At 42.5% G+C, this 15,757-nt stretch overlaps 1 protein-coding gene across 1 annotated transcript in view; it reads left to right on the forward strand.

The window, feature by feature from the left end:
• Positions 1–15,757, forward strand: part of PRSS12 (serine protease 12) — a 742,297-nt gene that overhangs the window by 277,567 nt on the left and 448,973 nt on the right. The window contains exon 5 of the mRNA XM_069630755.1: positions 2,719–2,897. Within this exon, the coding sequence (XP_069486856.1) occupies positions 2,719–2,897 (179 nt within the window). The remainder of the gene's footprint in view (positions 1–2,718; positions 2,898–15,757) is intronic.

Below are 15,757 nucleotides of genomic sequence, written 5' to 3' on the forward strand. Positions count from 1 at the left end.
CTTTCCGCCACAGGTTGATTGCTGGGCCTTGCAGAGACTTCCATGCTATCACCATTCGGCGCTTCGCCAATATGAGCAGAAACCAGCCCATTCTATTGCGTATCCTATTCGGCTTCCCCCCTGCCAACTTCCCCCACAGGCAGATCTCTGGGCGCCACTCTAAGTTGGTGCCCAGCACCCCATTCACTCCCATAAGAACCTCATCCCAGTATTCCGCTATTCTTTCAAATTCCCATACCATATGCCAGAACCCTGCCCGTTCCACCCCACATCTAGGGCATCCGTTCGAGAGATCCCCCTTCATTGCCCGAAGTGCCAGCGGAGTGATATATACCCTATGCAGAATGTTGAATTGGATCAGCTGAAAGCAGGCATTCCTCGACGTCTTCCGCACCAATTCCCAGACCTGCCCCCATTGCTTACCAGAAATAGAGCGCCCCATGTCCGCCTCCCACTTCTCCTTAACTTTCAATTCCCCCCCAGCACCCCTCTTCCTCAGGGTCTTATAGATCCTTGAGACACGCGCCCTCCCCCCTCATCTGATTGAGCAATATGCTAAATACCGGGCATGGCTCCGGCTCCTCTGGGATCTCTTCCCACAACTCTGCCAACCTCCGCACCACTGCCCCATATGCTAAGAAAAACCCCTGCGGCAAGTCAAATTTAGCACACCACTCCTTACAAGTAAGGAGCTTCCCACCTTCAAAGAGGTCCCCCACCTTTTCACATCCCTTCTCCCTCAGCCCCGTATCCCCACCCTCCCGATCGCCTGACGGAGCTTCTGGTCAGCCCCCCATGGAAGGTTACTCTCATAGCGCCCCTTCATGCCTCTACCACCCACATATTTCCTCCACGTCTCCCTCACCGCCTCAAAGACAACCGACCTCCCCATATCCCCTAATGGGTTCCATAGGAGCTCCACTGGCCTGTGATCCGGCTGCAAGGGCCCCACCAATGCCTTAAGGGATTCCCCCTCTGATTGATCCCACACCAGGACTGATTGCAATTGCGCCACCACAAAATAATGTTCATAATTCGGGAGGCACAGCCCCCCTTCCTCCCTAGCTCTTTGCAAAATTTGTAAAGAGACCCTCCTCCTTCCAGTGTCCCACAAGAGCTCCCTGATCTTAACATCCAACATTTTAAAGAACACTTTCTTCGCCACATACAGTATATTAGTGAAGAAGTAGAGCAATTGCGGCAGGACCACCATCTTACAGAGCGCCACTCTACCCATCAGGGAGAGGGGCAACGCCTTCCAGAAGTGAATGGTGTCCCCTTTTTTGGGTAGCGCCCTTCCCGTGTTATGCACAAACGTGTCCACCACCTCATGGAACACCCGCACCCTCAAGTAAAGAAAGGACTCCGTCTCCCATATTATCCCCAACTCCGGCAATTCCTTCAATGGGCGTTCACGCAGTCCCCCCAGCGGAAACATAAATGGCTTCCCCAGATTTATGCGAAAACCTGACATGTATCGAAAATTCCTCAATATTTCCAAAAACTCTGGGAGAAATGTCTTGGGATCCACCATATATAGTAACAAATCATCCACATAGAGGGATACTATATGTCTTTGCCCCCCCCACCTCAATTCCGGCCTCCATCATTTCTTGACGTAGGAACGCCACCAGCGGCTCCAAGGCCAATGCGAACAGAATCGGGGAAGCCGCACACCCCTGCCTTGTCCCCCTTCCCAACTCCCACATCCCAGACACCCAATTATTAGTCCTCACCATTGCTGGCGGTTTAGTATACAACAGCGCCAACCACCTGCAAATATTCACCGACAAACCCAAATTCCCTCAGCACTCGAAACAACCACTTCCATTCCACGGAATCGAACGCCTTCATGGCGTCGAATGAGGCTACCGCCATATCACACCTCTGTGACTTCACCAGGTCCATCACATGATGCAGCCGGGAAATATTACCCGATGTACTCCTAACCCCGACAAACCCGCATTGGTCCAGGTGTATTAAACTCGGCGCCACCATCGCTAACCTGGCCACCAGGATCTTCGCTAGGATCTTCCCGTCCACATTTAATAGGGATGCCACACAGTCCCTTGGATCCTTTCCTTCCTTCAAGATCACCGCAATCACTGCTTCCCTCATTGATTCTGGGAGGCAGCCCCCTTGGAATGCCTCTTAACTGATGTTCATAAGTTGGTGCAAGTTATACAATCGGGTAAGTTAGCATACTTGAGTAATTCTATCCCACTTTGAATATTTTATTACAGTCAGGTGGGCTGCTGGCAATAGCTCATGGAGCAAATATTGAGTATGTGCGAACGTACAGCATTGAAATGGGCTTTCAGTAAGAATCGTGCATGAAAAGCTACCAAGTATACCTGCATAGTCTGTGTTTCTTTATTCAAAGCCAGGTATACAGCTTAAAATAAATGTTCATGCCAAAAAAAAGTGGGTGCACCTTTCCTCCAGGCTTCTTGTGTTTTATGATGAGAGGGTAGCACTGTCATTCAGTAGCTAGATTTAGATCCTTTCTGTAATTAATTTAGATTCTCTCCCAACATAGAGGTATTGTTTCCCCATAAATCAACTCTACACAGGCAACCTCTAAAATAAAGATTCTTGCAACATGAATAAGGTTTGGCGGGTGAAGAAGCCTTGTTATACTAGAGTTGTGCCAATGCTACTTTTGCTTACTATTTCAGTGGATCACTGGTATGTTAAAATATTGGTCTCTTTCCACAGGGGCGTCGCCAAAGCCTGGAGCCGTGCACACTTTGGCGAAGGATCAGGCCCAGTGCTGCTGGACGAGGTGCAGTGCACTGGCAATGAGCTCTCCATAGAGCAGTGTACGAAGAGCACCTGGGGGGAGCACAACTGTGGCCACAAAGAAGATGCCGGAGTCTCCTGCACGCCTCTATCAGGTTCGCCCCTCCATATCTATCAGAGCAAGGTTTATAATAACTGAGTTTGTTTCTGGAAGTGTTTCTGAGGCAAGCAGATTATGCTGGAAGGATATCGTCCTCTCTCTGCGGTAGAGATACACCAACATCATCCTCTGATGCTATCCCAAAATGACATAGATGGGTAACGTGCAGACACTAGCTCTCTGCATGATTCCACCAATAAGCGCCATCTTGGAATGGCTTTCCTAGACATTGTGGGCATGGAGTGGGAAAACATCCTTATGCATTTTCCTGCTCTTTGCAGGAAAATCAACAGCATGTCTGCCTGTATCTGATTTGTATCTAGTTGGAGATGCTTGAATCTCTGTGGATTACCTTCAAACAAAGGTTTGTGGAAAGATGCTGTGATTTGGGTTTACACCCTATATTTCACTCCCTTCACTGGTGCTTGAAAGGGATTAAGAAACTAGTAATGTCTAATCTTCTTAAATAATGTTCATCAAATGAACTTCTGCTTATTTCAAGGTAATGTCTGGACCTTATACTTTTAGTCAGCACGTGGGGCTGGGCCCTTGATGAAACTCGTTGAGTGTTGTTATGTGGTTGGAGAATCTTGAAACCCTATGGAATACTAGCTGCTGTTTATTACTGCTAAAGCAGGTGGAATCCATCGGGATTCATTTTAATGACATGGCGGCTGCCATTAATAATCACCAACCTGCACACATGCACGCAGGGCAGTAATCAAAGAGTGTTTTCTTCCTAAGGAACCTAGGAATGTGCTGGATTTGTGTGCCACTTACCATCAAAGTTGGGAAACTATCTAAATGCAGTGGTCCGGGCCATAGGCACGTCGCGCTCCGTCAGATAATGCACCGATTGCAAAGGGAGTCATTAAATGTTGCGTACAACCTCTCTAAATCTATCCTGACTTGCAATGCAAAGTGCATTACCAATACTAATCCAGAGATTATTTATGATCCTTCATGAGGTCAAGGTCATTCATGAGTCACAATCTAAAAACAGCGCGCTGAGACAGACCCTCAATGAGCGTCCATCTCGTATGCGCTTTGCCAGAACGATGACTGTGAAGTCACGCGACTGGCTAGATGCCAGACGCAGCACATCTGCTCTACTTGTCCCACGGAAAGGAAAGAATATGAACAATGGACTATAAATGAATCATTAAATCTAGATTAATAACACATATTTTTTTGATTTACAAAACTGTGGTAATGCACACATGTTGATTTCTTGTATTAAAGTATTGATGCAAGGGGTATTTAAAAAATGATTATTTATTTTGCGATAAGTGCTTACTTCAGTTATTTAGAAATACAAATGCATTCATCATTGCAGCATTGCAGCGTTGCAGCGTTGCAGCTGGCATGATGCAGCTGATAAAGATTTGTTTCTCCTGGTATTTTACTTTTTAAATGGCTTGCTTTTGATTATACATTTTGTCAAAGAATGACAACTGTTTTTGCTTTGTGGTTGACTTTATTATTTTAATATTTCATTTGCAATAATTGCTTCCAAAAATTAACAAGAATGCAGAAAGTAAAAATCTAGCTGATTTTTAACAATATAGAAATTAGGGTTCTCCCATTTCAAATGTTCCCTACATAAGGCCCTCATTCAAGTGAGAGTCTCATTTGTTATTGTTAATCCCCCCTTATTCTCAAACCTCTGTGTTACCCTTGTCACCCTTCCTCTCACTAGTCTCTCTTCATCCATGTGTTCTGTGACAAGGTCCCCTGTTTCCTACACATGAGAGCAGGCTTGGAAAATATGGGGCAGGATGGAGCCACTTTTTTCATGCTGGTACCAGAGGCAGAGCCAGGGGGAGTTTCAAGGAGGCATCTGCCCACCTCTGTGTTCCCCCCTGGTGCCCATTGCGCCCCCCCCAGCCTCCCGCTGGTGCCCTATTATTTGACCCTCCTTGGCCCCCCGGCACCAAAAGCTGACTCTGCTGCTGCGTGGGACCCCTGGACTCAGTATAAAGAGGACTCCACAGACCCCCTCCCCCAACCCTTCCTTGAGTGATTTAGTGGTACAATCAGTACCTAAAGTAGTGAACATTTTCCAGGTCAAACAGGGATATTTACTTCATGATTGTAGGAAACAATGCTGCTTTCTTAGCCTCACCAGGGAGATAGCCAGAGAAAATAGACCCCCAAATCGGTGTTTTACATGCGTCAATCTAGCAAGAGACCCTCATATCATTGTCAAGAATTCCAAAATTTGAACACATCCACAACATAAGCCTTGATCGAAATTTAAATACATCTGGCATTAGAAGTGCTGAGAAAAGTCTGTCCACCTGCAGCTGGCCGTTCCAATCTTTGGGCTACACCTCCCTGAAATGATGATGCTGAAAAGCAAGAGATTTGGGGCGGGATTATTAAAACAGGAAAATCCATTCCTGTGCAGGTTCGTTATCATTTCGATCTCGCTTAGCTCTCTTGGGAAAATGTAAGGCAAGGCACAGAGGCTGCAGTGTTGCATTTTGAACCCATCGAGCAGGTTCCTCGGTCAGTGATGAATACGCTTCATCAACAATCATGAAGAAGTTTGTATTGTTGGAAAATTAGCTGCTTTAGCGATTGAAGTGATGGACCAGTTTGCAGACATTATTATGTCTTAGAGGGTGCTTCCTGCACAGAAGGCTTTGGAAAAATGGCATCTGCTTGATGAGAGAGCACCGAAAATGGACGTGTGAATACCCACTCTTTGGATGATTCCTCGCCCCCATTTTGCCAAAAAAGGAGATTTAACTTGGAGGTGATACTTTTCAAAAGAAATAAACATTTCTCATTCAGAAGCAGTTCTCATGTTGACAGGCAGGGTGTTCTAATCTCCCAAGCAGGTAGCCATGCTCAATTGCTGGCTGTTAGAAACTGCGACTAGGAAAGAAGAAACTGTGTGCTTCTTGAGAGAGAACGCCTGCACCACTAGAAGAGTTCCTTCTGTTGCCCTCCCCACATCTTGCAGATAGAAAGATTAAAAAGTAAATTCACATCTCCTGAAGTTATTTTTAAATAAAAGGTGATCATAACTAACTCCCTTCCTTACTTGACATAACATAGAATGTTGGCATGCATATGTTCCCTCTAGCATTATATGATGCACGACTTCTGTTGAATTACCAAATACATGGGTCCTCATTAACACTTTGCCAATCCTTATCTTTTACTTTCTCCCTTCCTTTGCATGGTCCTCCTATTCATAATCAGTCTTTAATTACTTTCTCACGACGCAACCTTAGAAACAATGCCCCTGCTAACTTTCTATCACCACTTTCTTCATCACTCCCACCCTTGCTCTTTTTAACTCTTGTGATATTGATGATTTAATATCTGCCCTGACTGTAGCCCCTAGGGCTACCATGGATTCCCTCTATCCCTCACAAACATTTCTTCCCTCTAAGAAAAAACGCAACTATTCCGTCTATTCCCTTTTTACGTAGTACTCTTCGTCAAGCTGAGTGCACTTGGAAAAAAAAATCTCCTTACAAATCTTGACACTCTTTCTGCTTTGTATACATCTTAGGATAACACTCTGTTTCTTGCTAAAAAATATATTCTTGCACTTCATTGATTACATCGCCCTCTCTCTTCTCATCCTCTACGCCTTTTTCATATTCTTAATCAGATGTTATCTCCTTTTGTGTCTGATTATTTCACTTTTTCTGTGCTGAGTGCTTCTGGCTTTGTGATATACTTCACTTCAAAAATTGGCAATTTATGTACTCCATTCCTTCCCTCTTTGCCACTCGCCCCCTCACAGGACTCTCCTTCTCCTCTTCTCTCTATATTCCCTTTCTTCTATTTCTTTTTCTATCTTGCGCACACCTCTTCGCCACACCATCTTATCCCTTCCAATCTGCCATTATTCCCAACGTCTATCTATTGCAGAGTCATTATATTGCAGGCATCTTTAACCTTTCTTTATCATCTGGAATATTCCATTTTGAATTTAAACACGCCATGGTTATTCCTCTACTGAAGAAACTTTACTCTGAACCCCCCATCTCTTCCAACTTTCGCCCTGTCTCTCTTTTACCATTTTTTTTTATATTCTGGAAAATGTTGGTTGTTTACTCTCAACTTTCTAGCTTTCTTAATTCACATTTTTTAAAATCTCTATATTTAGTATTTTCCATAAACATTACAATCAGCACATAAGCAAGTATAATTATCAAATAATCAAATGTATCCATTCACTCTATGTTATAAAAATACAAAATCACAGATATATTTCGTACCCTCCCATGAGATTTGATAAATAAAAAACAACAAACACCACATACATACAATTCAAACATACCCCCCTTCATCAACGTTTAACCCCCACCTTAACAATTATCAGTAATTACAATATCCAACTCAGATCTATACATACAGATTAATAACGTCTCCCCATTTTTCCATATATTCACCTTTTCATTTTTATCTGATTATTGAGATTTTTCAGATTGTGAAAGTACTTGCATGTCTATCAACCAATTCTCCAGTTGTGGCTTTTTTCTAGTCTTCCACACTTTCATTATTTGTTTAGTAGTCATCAATAAAGCTCTATCAAACCAATACGAAGATTCACAAGCATGTTCACATCTACCCTCACTTGAAGGAAATAGGACTGCCATAACAGTTTGTGGAAATGAGATATTTACCACAACATCAATTCTGTCTAATATATCTTTCCAAAAGTCTATCACCCTCCTACAATCCCAGAGAATATGCAATAAGGATCCCTACATCTGTTGACATCCATAACAAAGATCACCATCTAACAAACACATTGCACACATCCTCTCAGGTGTCCAATATATACGACCCAAAACACATTGATGAACATAACGTAGGCTCAAATCCATTTTAGCCTTTGCAGCTACCTTCCATGTCCTTTCCCATTCTTTCACTGATAGGTCTTTCCCATTTCCGATGTGCAAGCTAAGCGAAGCTTCTCCCATGAGTCCTTTATGCACTTCTCATTTGGCATTAAACTAATATAAGTCAATACCATATGAGGTGGAGTATAGAACAAATAACATACATTAGATTTTCTGTTCATCGGTACATCTAACATTGGTTGCCTATCAATCATTAGTTGCGCAAGAGACCTATATCTTCCAAATTCCCTGTTACCCAGGCCATATTGTTCCGCCAACTCAACAAAGGGAACCATTTTCTCATCTTTCCATATATGCTCAATTTTTATAATACCCCTATTAGCCCAGTTTCTCCAGTTCAACATTTTGTTATCAATTTGCAACCCCGGATTAAGCCAAATAGATGCTCTTCCATATATAAATAAATCCTGCCACATTCCAGAATCCATTCTACTAAAGCCGTTATTGTTACAGATACTTATTCCCACTTTACTCCTGAATTTGGCAACGTCCCAAAAGAATATTAACTTTCTAAGGAAAAGGGTTTAAGTTTCTCTCTTTCCATAGTAATCCAAAAAGGTTCTGATATCATCCCCTCTATAAAGTAATAGGAGGCCTTTTTAAGTAAAAATCCCCTAAGATATTTTTCCAATACTGAATATCCAAAACCTCCTTCTCTAACTTGCCGAATCATGATAAAACAGCACATTTTTGGTCTTTTACCTCCACCCCACAAAAAGTCCATAAATAGTCTATCAATGCATTTAAACCCTTTTTTGGTAAATTTCATAGGGTGCGATTGTATATAATACAAGACTTTCGGTAAAAGCATCATTAATTTTAATGCATTTACCTTTGCCCAAATGTTCAGACTTAAATGATCCCACTTACGTATAGCCCTTTGTAAATTCTCATTCAGTTTGTCAGTATTAAAATCCACCATCCTTTTTGCATCACGCACAAGATAAATCCCCAGATATTTCACATGGGAGTACGCCCATTGACAGTTCCGGTCTAATAATACCCTATTAGAAGCATTAACTTTAAGTGGGAAAACAACTGTTTTTCCCAATTGACTCAATAACCAGACAATGAACCCACCTCTACTTACATATTTTTCAGGAGTTTACCTCCTTCCTCTGGGTTCGTTAACACAACAGTCAAATCATCTGCATATGCTAATACTTTAACTTCCCTATCGCCCACCCTCCAACCATGAAGGCCCAATTCCTGCCTTATAAATGCTAAAAACATCTCTAAGGCTAAATTAAACAAATATGACAAAAATGGACAACCTTGTCTGGTTTCCCTAAACAACTGAAATGCTGATGACCACTCATCATTAACCCATAACTTGGCTGAAATTCTACATTGTAAGGCTCTAATGGCATTAAAAAATTGAGGAACAAACCCCATTTGAATTAGGGTAGAGTTAAAAAAAATGACCAATTAACACAATCAAAAGCCTTCTCGGCATCCAAAAAAATGAGAAGTATCTCTTCGGCTTTAGTGTCAGATGATCTCATTATATCTAATAGGGTCCTAATGTCATCATAACCATACCTTTCACCCATGAATCCCACTTGTGACAAATCAATCAGGTCTCCTATATATTTAATCAGCCGATTAGCCGAAACCTTTGTGAACATTTTAACATCAACATTAAGCAAAGAAATAGGCCTGTAATTTCTGCATTTAGTAGTATCTTTACCTGGTTTCGGTATAAGGATCATTATTGCTTCTCGCATGGATTAACAAAGAATCCCCCTCCCGAAAGAAACTGATTATATAAATTACATAGTTCTGGTATTAGAGTGGTACTAAAGGATCTAAAGAATTCAACTGGCAAACTGCCCATACCCAGGGATTTGCCCAAGTTAATTTGGTTGATAGCTTTCCCAACCTCAAATACAGTGATCGGTGCATCCAGCGCCTCTCTCCCTTCTTCAGATAAACATGGAATTTCTATTTTGGAAAAAAATTTAGCTAGCTCACTTTCTTCAGTAATCAGATATTCTGAGTACAGAGAAGCGTAAAATGTTGTAAAACATTCGCAAATTTCTTTTCTCCTAAATACTATTTCACCCTCCTCATTCTCAATCTTCTGAATTCCGAATGAATGACCTTTCAGTTACATTCTTTAGTTTATTTGCCACTAAGCATCCTCCTCATTCCCCTTCCTCCTAAAATCTCTGTTTCATGAAATATATACCCTTTTCAGCTTGTCTCTGTATTTCATCTTTAAGCTTCTCTCTAGTTCTATCCACACATATTTTATCTTTCTTATTCTTAGATAAAGCATATTTTCTTTGCAGAACCCCTAACTCTATCTCCAGATCTTTAACGTTCTCCTCTCCTAATTTCCTTGCCCTAGAAGTCCAATTGATTAACCCCCCTCATACAATTGAATTAAAAGCATCCCACAATATGAAGCTATTGGCAGAATTCTTATTCTCCATAAAATAATTTATAATAAAGGTATTAATAGTTTCACACACTTTCACATCCTTTAAAATGAATGTGTTAAGCCTCCATTTGGTACCCTTAGACCTACATCTATTTTGATTCCTTTTTAGCGCATCAGTCAGGTTCACGTCACTCATTCTTTTCTTATGGCTCATCACTCTAAACTTGCCTCAGTGTTGATGATTTAGGCCACTCACCAGCATTCAACGCGGTAGATCATTCTACCCTTTTCCCTACTGAATCTGCTCTGGTGATCTCGGGCTCTCTTCTTCAGCGGCTCTCTTCTTGTCTTTCAAATCAAAAACTTACTACTCAGTATCCTGGGTGGGACAATCCTTTGATACTCTTCCTTTACACTTTGGAGTCCCCCAGGGCTCGGTCTTTGGTCCATTATCATTGCTTCTTTTGGGCTTTCATGTCACTTTCACGCAGGTGACACAAATTTTTTTTTCTTTCTTGTCTTTATCAGACTCCCTTCATTCCACTCTCTTGGCCTGTCTCTCTACTGTTGAGTGTTGGATGTTATCACACGCACTACATCTCAATCCTTCAAAAACAGAGATTTTTGTATTTTCCTGCTTTCTTATCGTCGTGTTATCGCTCCTCCCACGCCTGCCTTATTCCCCCTTATAATCTTCTTTTTTCATGTTTGGCAGCAATTTTGGGGTCATTTTTTACTCAAATCTCTCTTTCTCATCCCATATTTCTAGCTTAGCTAATGTGTGTTTCTATTGTGTATTTTTAAAGCACTTGTGGCCGAGGCATCTAAGCGCTAGCTCAAAGTGTAATGCACTCAGAAGAGGGAAAAGGCTATAACATAAACAGGAACGTTTTCAGTCTTTTTCTAAAAACAAGAAGGTTGTTTAGACACTGGAGGTCACAAGGTAGTGGATTCAAATGTTTAGTGGCCATCACTTGGAAAGACCTCTCTGTTGCTCTTGATGGCCTGAAGCAATACTCTGACAGAAGGAGCAAATGGGAAGATAGAAGGACACCTGAAGGAGAGTAGCATTGACATTTTCTAGATAGATATTTGGAACTGATATTCTGTAAGGCCTTAAAGACGAGGGAGAGGGATTTAAACTGAATCCATGCCACAAAGGGCAGCCAGTGTAGCTTATTTAGAGCAGGAGAGATATGCATTTTGGACGATAGGCCAAGTACAGCACGGGCAGCTGTATTTTGGATAGTCTGCATTTTCTTCAGAATGTATTTAGGGGTGCTGAGCAACAGAGAATTTGTATAATCGAGGGGCAAACTAATGACGGTCCAAGCCATGTTAGCTACATGGAGATCAGAAATGAAAGGCCGAAACGGCCTTAGGATCATTAAATAGTAGTTCATTGTACTAACTAGTTTATTAATGTGTTGGCCATAGAAAGTTGTGAATGGACCACTAGATTTCTCACTGATGGTATGAGTTTAATATTGGCTTTGTCTAGGCAAAGCTGCTCGTCGGGTTGGTTAGGCTTAACAGTTAGGCAGGTGTTGAGCCCTTCTGTTTTGCCTGTATTAAGGCCGTGCCAGTTTTTGCCCATCCAGTGTTCGATATAATTAAGTGTGTTGTTTGTATCCGCATAGACTTGTTCGTTGTTAGAAGATGGCATACAGAAAATTAGTGCTTATCGTTGGCGTAGTTGTGGAAAGAGACATTATTGTCCACAAGCCAATCATGAAGGTAGATGTTAAATATAATAAACATGTCCCCGGTGGCTTAGTGGTGGGGTGTCTGTGCCCACCCCCTCTGCTCCATCCCGCAACCACCTTCCCTCCCTTTCCGGGGACATCCTTCGGCCTCTCCAAAATTGCTGCAGGGCTGAATGCTGGTCCACTGCTTCCCCTCCAATGCACTTGAGGGCAGGACTCCCCTTGCACGATGAGCATGCACACAGGGAAGCCTTCCAAGCTGCAGGCATCTTTCTGGTCAGGCCCCACCACCAGTTTCAGCTCACAATCACAATTCCCAAAGGATAGAAATCACTCTTTGCACAACATACCCGTGCAGGCGCAGAGGGTTTTCTTGTTGCAGATTCAAAAACTCAGTTAATTGGATCCATCCTTGCAGGCCAATATCAACATTGGGCCCTCTGGCAGGAGCCCATATCTATGTGGTCCAGTGAGGCCCACACTCCTTAATCAGAAAATGCCCAGGCAAATACTTGCTCTCATTGACAAATATATAGTTCGACCAAACTAGGACAGGGATGCCCAACTCTGCATCCATCCTCAATCCGGGAGAGGAACCACCCGCTCCAGGAGGGCCGCTCCCCGCCACAACACGGTGTAGAAGGGGCGCCCCGCCTCACTCCCTCCTATGCCTCTCCAGGCTAGAACGAAGCATGGCCGCAGCAGGAGTAACGGACGGCCTGCTCCACAACAATCTCCAGGCAGGGACCCAGAGAGCTTGTTCTTCACACAACCATGTTGGTCTGGCTCCCCTAGTGGCATCCCTCAGTCTATTTTTAATTCCTCAATTCACCTTCTTTGTCATTTTCCACCTGGATCTTCTGTATCTGCCTCCCTTATTTCTCTTCGCTGGCTCACTTTCCGCTATCGTATTCTATTTAATTTCTTATGTATTGTCTATAAATGTTTACATGGTCAAGTTCCTTTCTATGTGTCTTCTCTAATTTCTGTCTCTTTAGTCCTCTTTTCTGTAGCTTGACCACACTACACTCAATCACGTTTCCAAGCCTTTTCCGTGTTAACCCTTAAATACTGGAATGCACTTCCATTACACATTTGTTCTGCCTCTTCTGTTGCCAACTTCCGCACACTACTTAGGGACCATTACCTCTCCTTATCAAATGTTATTTGAATTTTCCTTGTTTCCTTGTCCAGTTTCACAGTTTATCTCTGACATAATTCTCATGCTTTGCACCTTTTTATGATTTATTATGTACCAGCACTTTGGCGAAAGCGCTTAATATATACAAATACATAAAATAAGTATCAGTAAGGTAGATTTAATGAAGTTACCACCACATTCCCGCACTGCCAAATTCTGAGATTGGTGATGAAGTCGAGGTGAAACTTTCCGCCTATTACTGGAGGTAATTTCTCCACTTTACCACCAAAAACTGGAGGCATTACCAATAATTCCTTCAAATCCCCAATGGATTCCTATGGACTCCAAGAATGGAGATTTACATTGCTGTTCCCCACTCCTAATCTGGTGTAACACCGCCACACTAGGAATGAGGCCCATTGTTCTGTGTGCCTTACCATGTATGAATATGGAAGAGGATCAATGAAGGCTCTCTAGTGATTAAGGGAATATGCATATCTACTCAAGCATAACATAGAAATATTTGTTTTTATGGAGTTTCATTAATATTCAAATGGGGGGAAGCATCTAAAGCTGAAAGACTCGATTAGATGACGAATGCCTTTTAGGACCGACTCATGTGTCGTCTGGACTGGGCTCCTCAATAGACGCGCAGGAAAAAGAAGGAACTATTTGGGATGCTCTTTCAAGGCCGAATCTTATTTTTGCGATGGACAGAACCAAGTCAGCAGAAACAAAGAAGTAGTCTATCTCTTCAGTCTTTTATTCGTTTGACACACGGGATCCTTGTCCAGGTCTATGGGTAGATATAGAGAGCAATGAATTCAGAATCTGAGTCCAGTCTTCCACAAAGGATCTGTGGCACCGGGATGCTCAGAATAGATGCAGGTCTGAGCAATCCTTTCATAGATGTGACCCCATCTTTTTTACTAACTCAAGTTCAGGGATGTTGTGACACAGTAAACTCTGTTTCCAACATGATTTTTTTCAGTGATCTGACTCCTGTGATGATTTTATCCCTGCCTTCCACTGTTGCAATATGTTTCAGAATGACTACTGTAGCTGACCCAAAAATATCAGAAACGTGTCCTGCTCGACATTGTCATTCAAATACATGGGGTGTGTAGATTGCCACTACCACATTGAAAAGACCTGGGAAATGTTCTGCTTGTGATACAGTGCAATGTAAAGGCTAAGAATAAAAATGGCAGAAAACTGTTGTGAGATCAAGCAGGCTATTAGAACCTTAGACCTCTGCTCTTTCTCCCAAGGCATCTCACACAATCAACAAAGCTGACTGACAAACTTTTGTTCAAGTTCAGAAGCACACAACTATTTATTTGTGAACTTTAATTTTATTACACTGTATTTAGTTTCAAACAAACCTTTACAATGCAAACTAAAACAAACAACATGAATATATCCCACAGTAACACGTGTCGCATTTGTTTACACTTACAACCTTCAATTCATTACAACTTTCAATTCATTACATCAGTTCTTTACATCATATTTTTTTTTAATTCTTCTAAAACAATACTCAGTGATAATATTATGTGAATAGTTATCCATTAAAACATTATCAAATCCATTTGATCCTGTAAGGAATGCAGTACCAATGAATTGTTAACCGTTATCCTTCAGGTATTTCAGTATATTCAACCAGACGCTGTAAGGTATGTAAAAATGGATCCACTGTGTTGTGCTGTACACTGCCTTGATTTGGGGCATCTAGTGCAGTGATCCAAGTGGTCAGGTGCCTCCATGAGCTAGTGGATGAAATTGGGAGAATCCCCTGGTCACCCCTGCTTAGCTCATGTGCAGCAGATTGCACACATGTATGAACACAATTCAACTGGCCCTTTAACAGATAATCCTTTGGGTTGGAAGAGCCAGAGGTTCTCCAATGTAGCTTACCAAATACATGCGTCATGTGTTTGTGAAGAAAGACAATATTTATGAACTCATTATTCTTGTAATTCATGTTTCACGAACACTCACCTTGCAGAGCAAAGGAGACATGGCTCTGCTCTGACAGCCGGGTATGTGCGCACATGCGGCAGAACACACATTTAATCCAAGATGGCAGGCACTGCTCTTAAATACGCGATATGCCTCGTGACCTGAAAACCCTCTACACCACCTGTGATTAAGTGTCAGTTGAGCAAAGCCCAATTTTTCACAGAGAATCATGATAAACCCCAGCTGAAAACACTCAAACAAACCAAACACCGATGGAGGGAGTGGTGGCGGATAAACACCTGCGAGGGGAAAGGCAGTCTGGGGGTGTATGAAGGAAGTCATGAGCTAAGTGTAGAGTGTGCTGTGAGAAGGAGGTTGGCAGGAGAGATGAAAGCGTGGAAGAGGCTGGAGTCAAGGGAGGTGTATGAAAAACGTCAAGAGCTGGCAGGTGGGGAACATCATTTGGCAAGCAGCTAGCATAAGGTGATACTAAACGAACAGAAGATGGTGGCACAAGGCAAACATCAAGTAGCAGGCGAACAGTAGAGGGTGCTGGAAGGAGACCAGAGGTGGCGGCAGGAGGATAGCATAAGAGGTGGCATGAGGCAAACAACATGTGGTAGAAGGAAAGTATAAGGTGGTGGCAGGAAAACATCAAGTGGTGGAAGAAAAGAACTAGCAGAAGGGGTGAAAACAGTGGTGTTGCTAGAGTGGTGTTGCTAGGGTGGGGCTGAGGGGGCTATAGCCCCAGGTCTTTTGGTTGTAGCC

The sequence above is a fragment of the Ambystoma mexicanum genome, chromosome 6q, assembly GCF_040938575.1.
Source record: "Ambystoma mexicanum isolate Mex_15411 chromosome 6q, UKY_AmexF1_1, whole genome shotgun sequence".
In the NCBI taxonomy this organism is placed as follows: Eukaryota; Metazoa; Chordata; class Amphibia; order Caudata; family Ambystomatidae; genus Ambystoma; species Ambystoma mexicanum.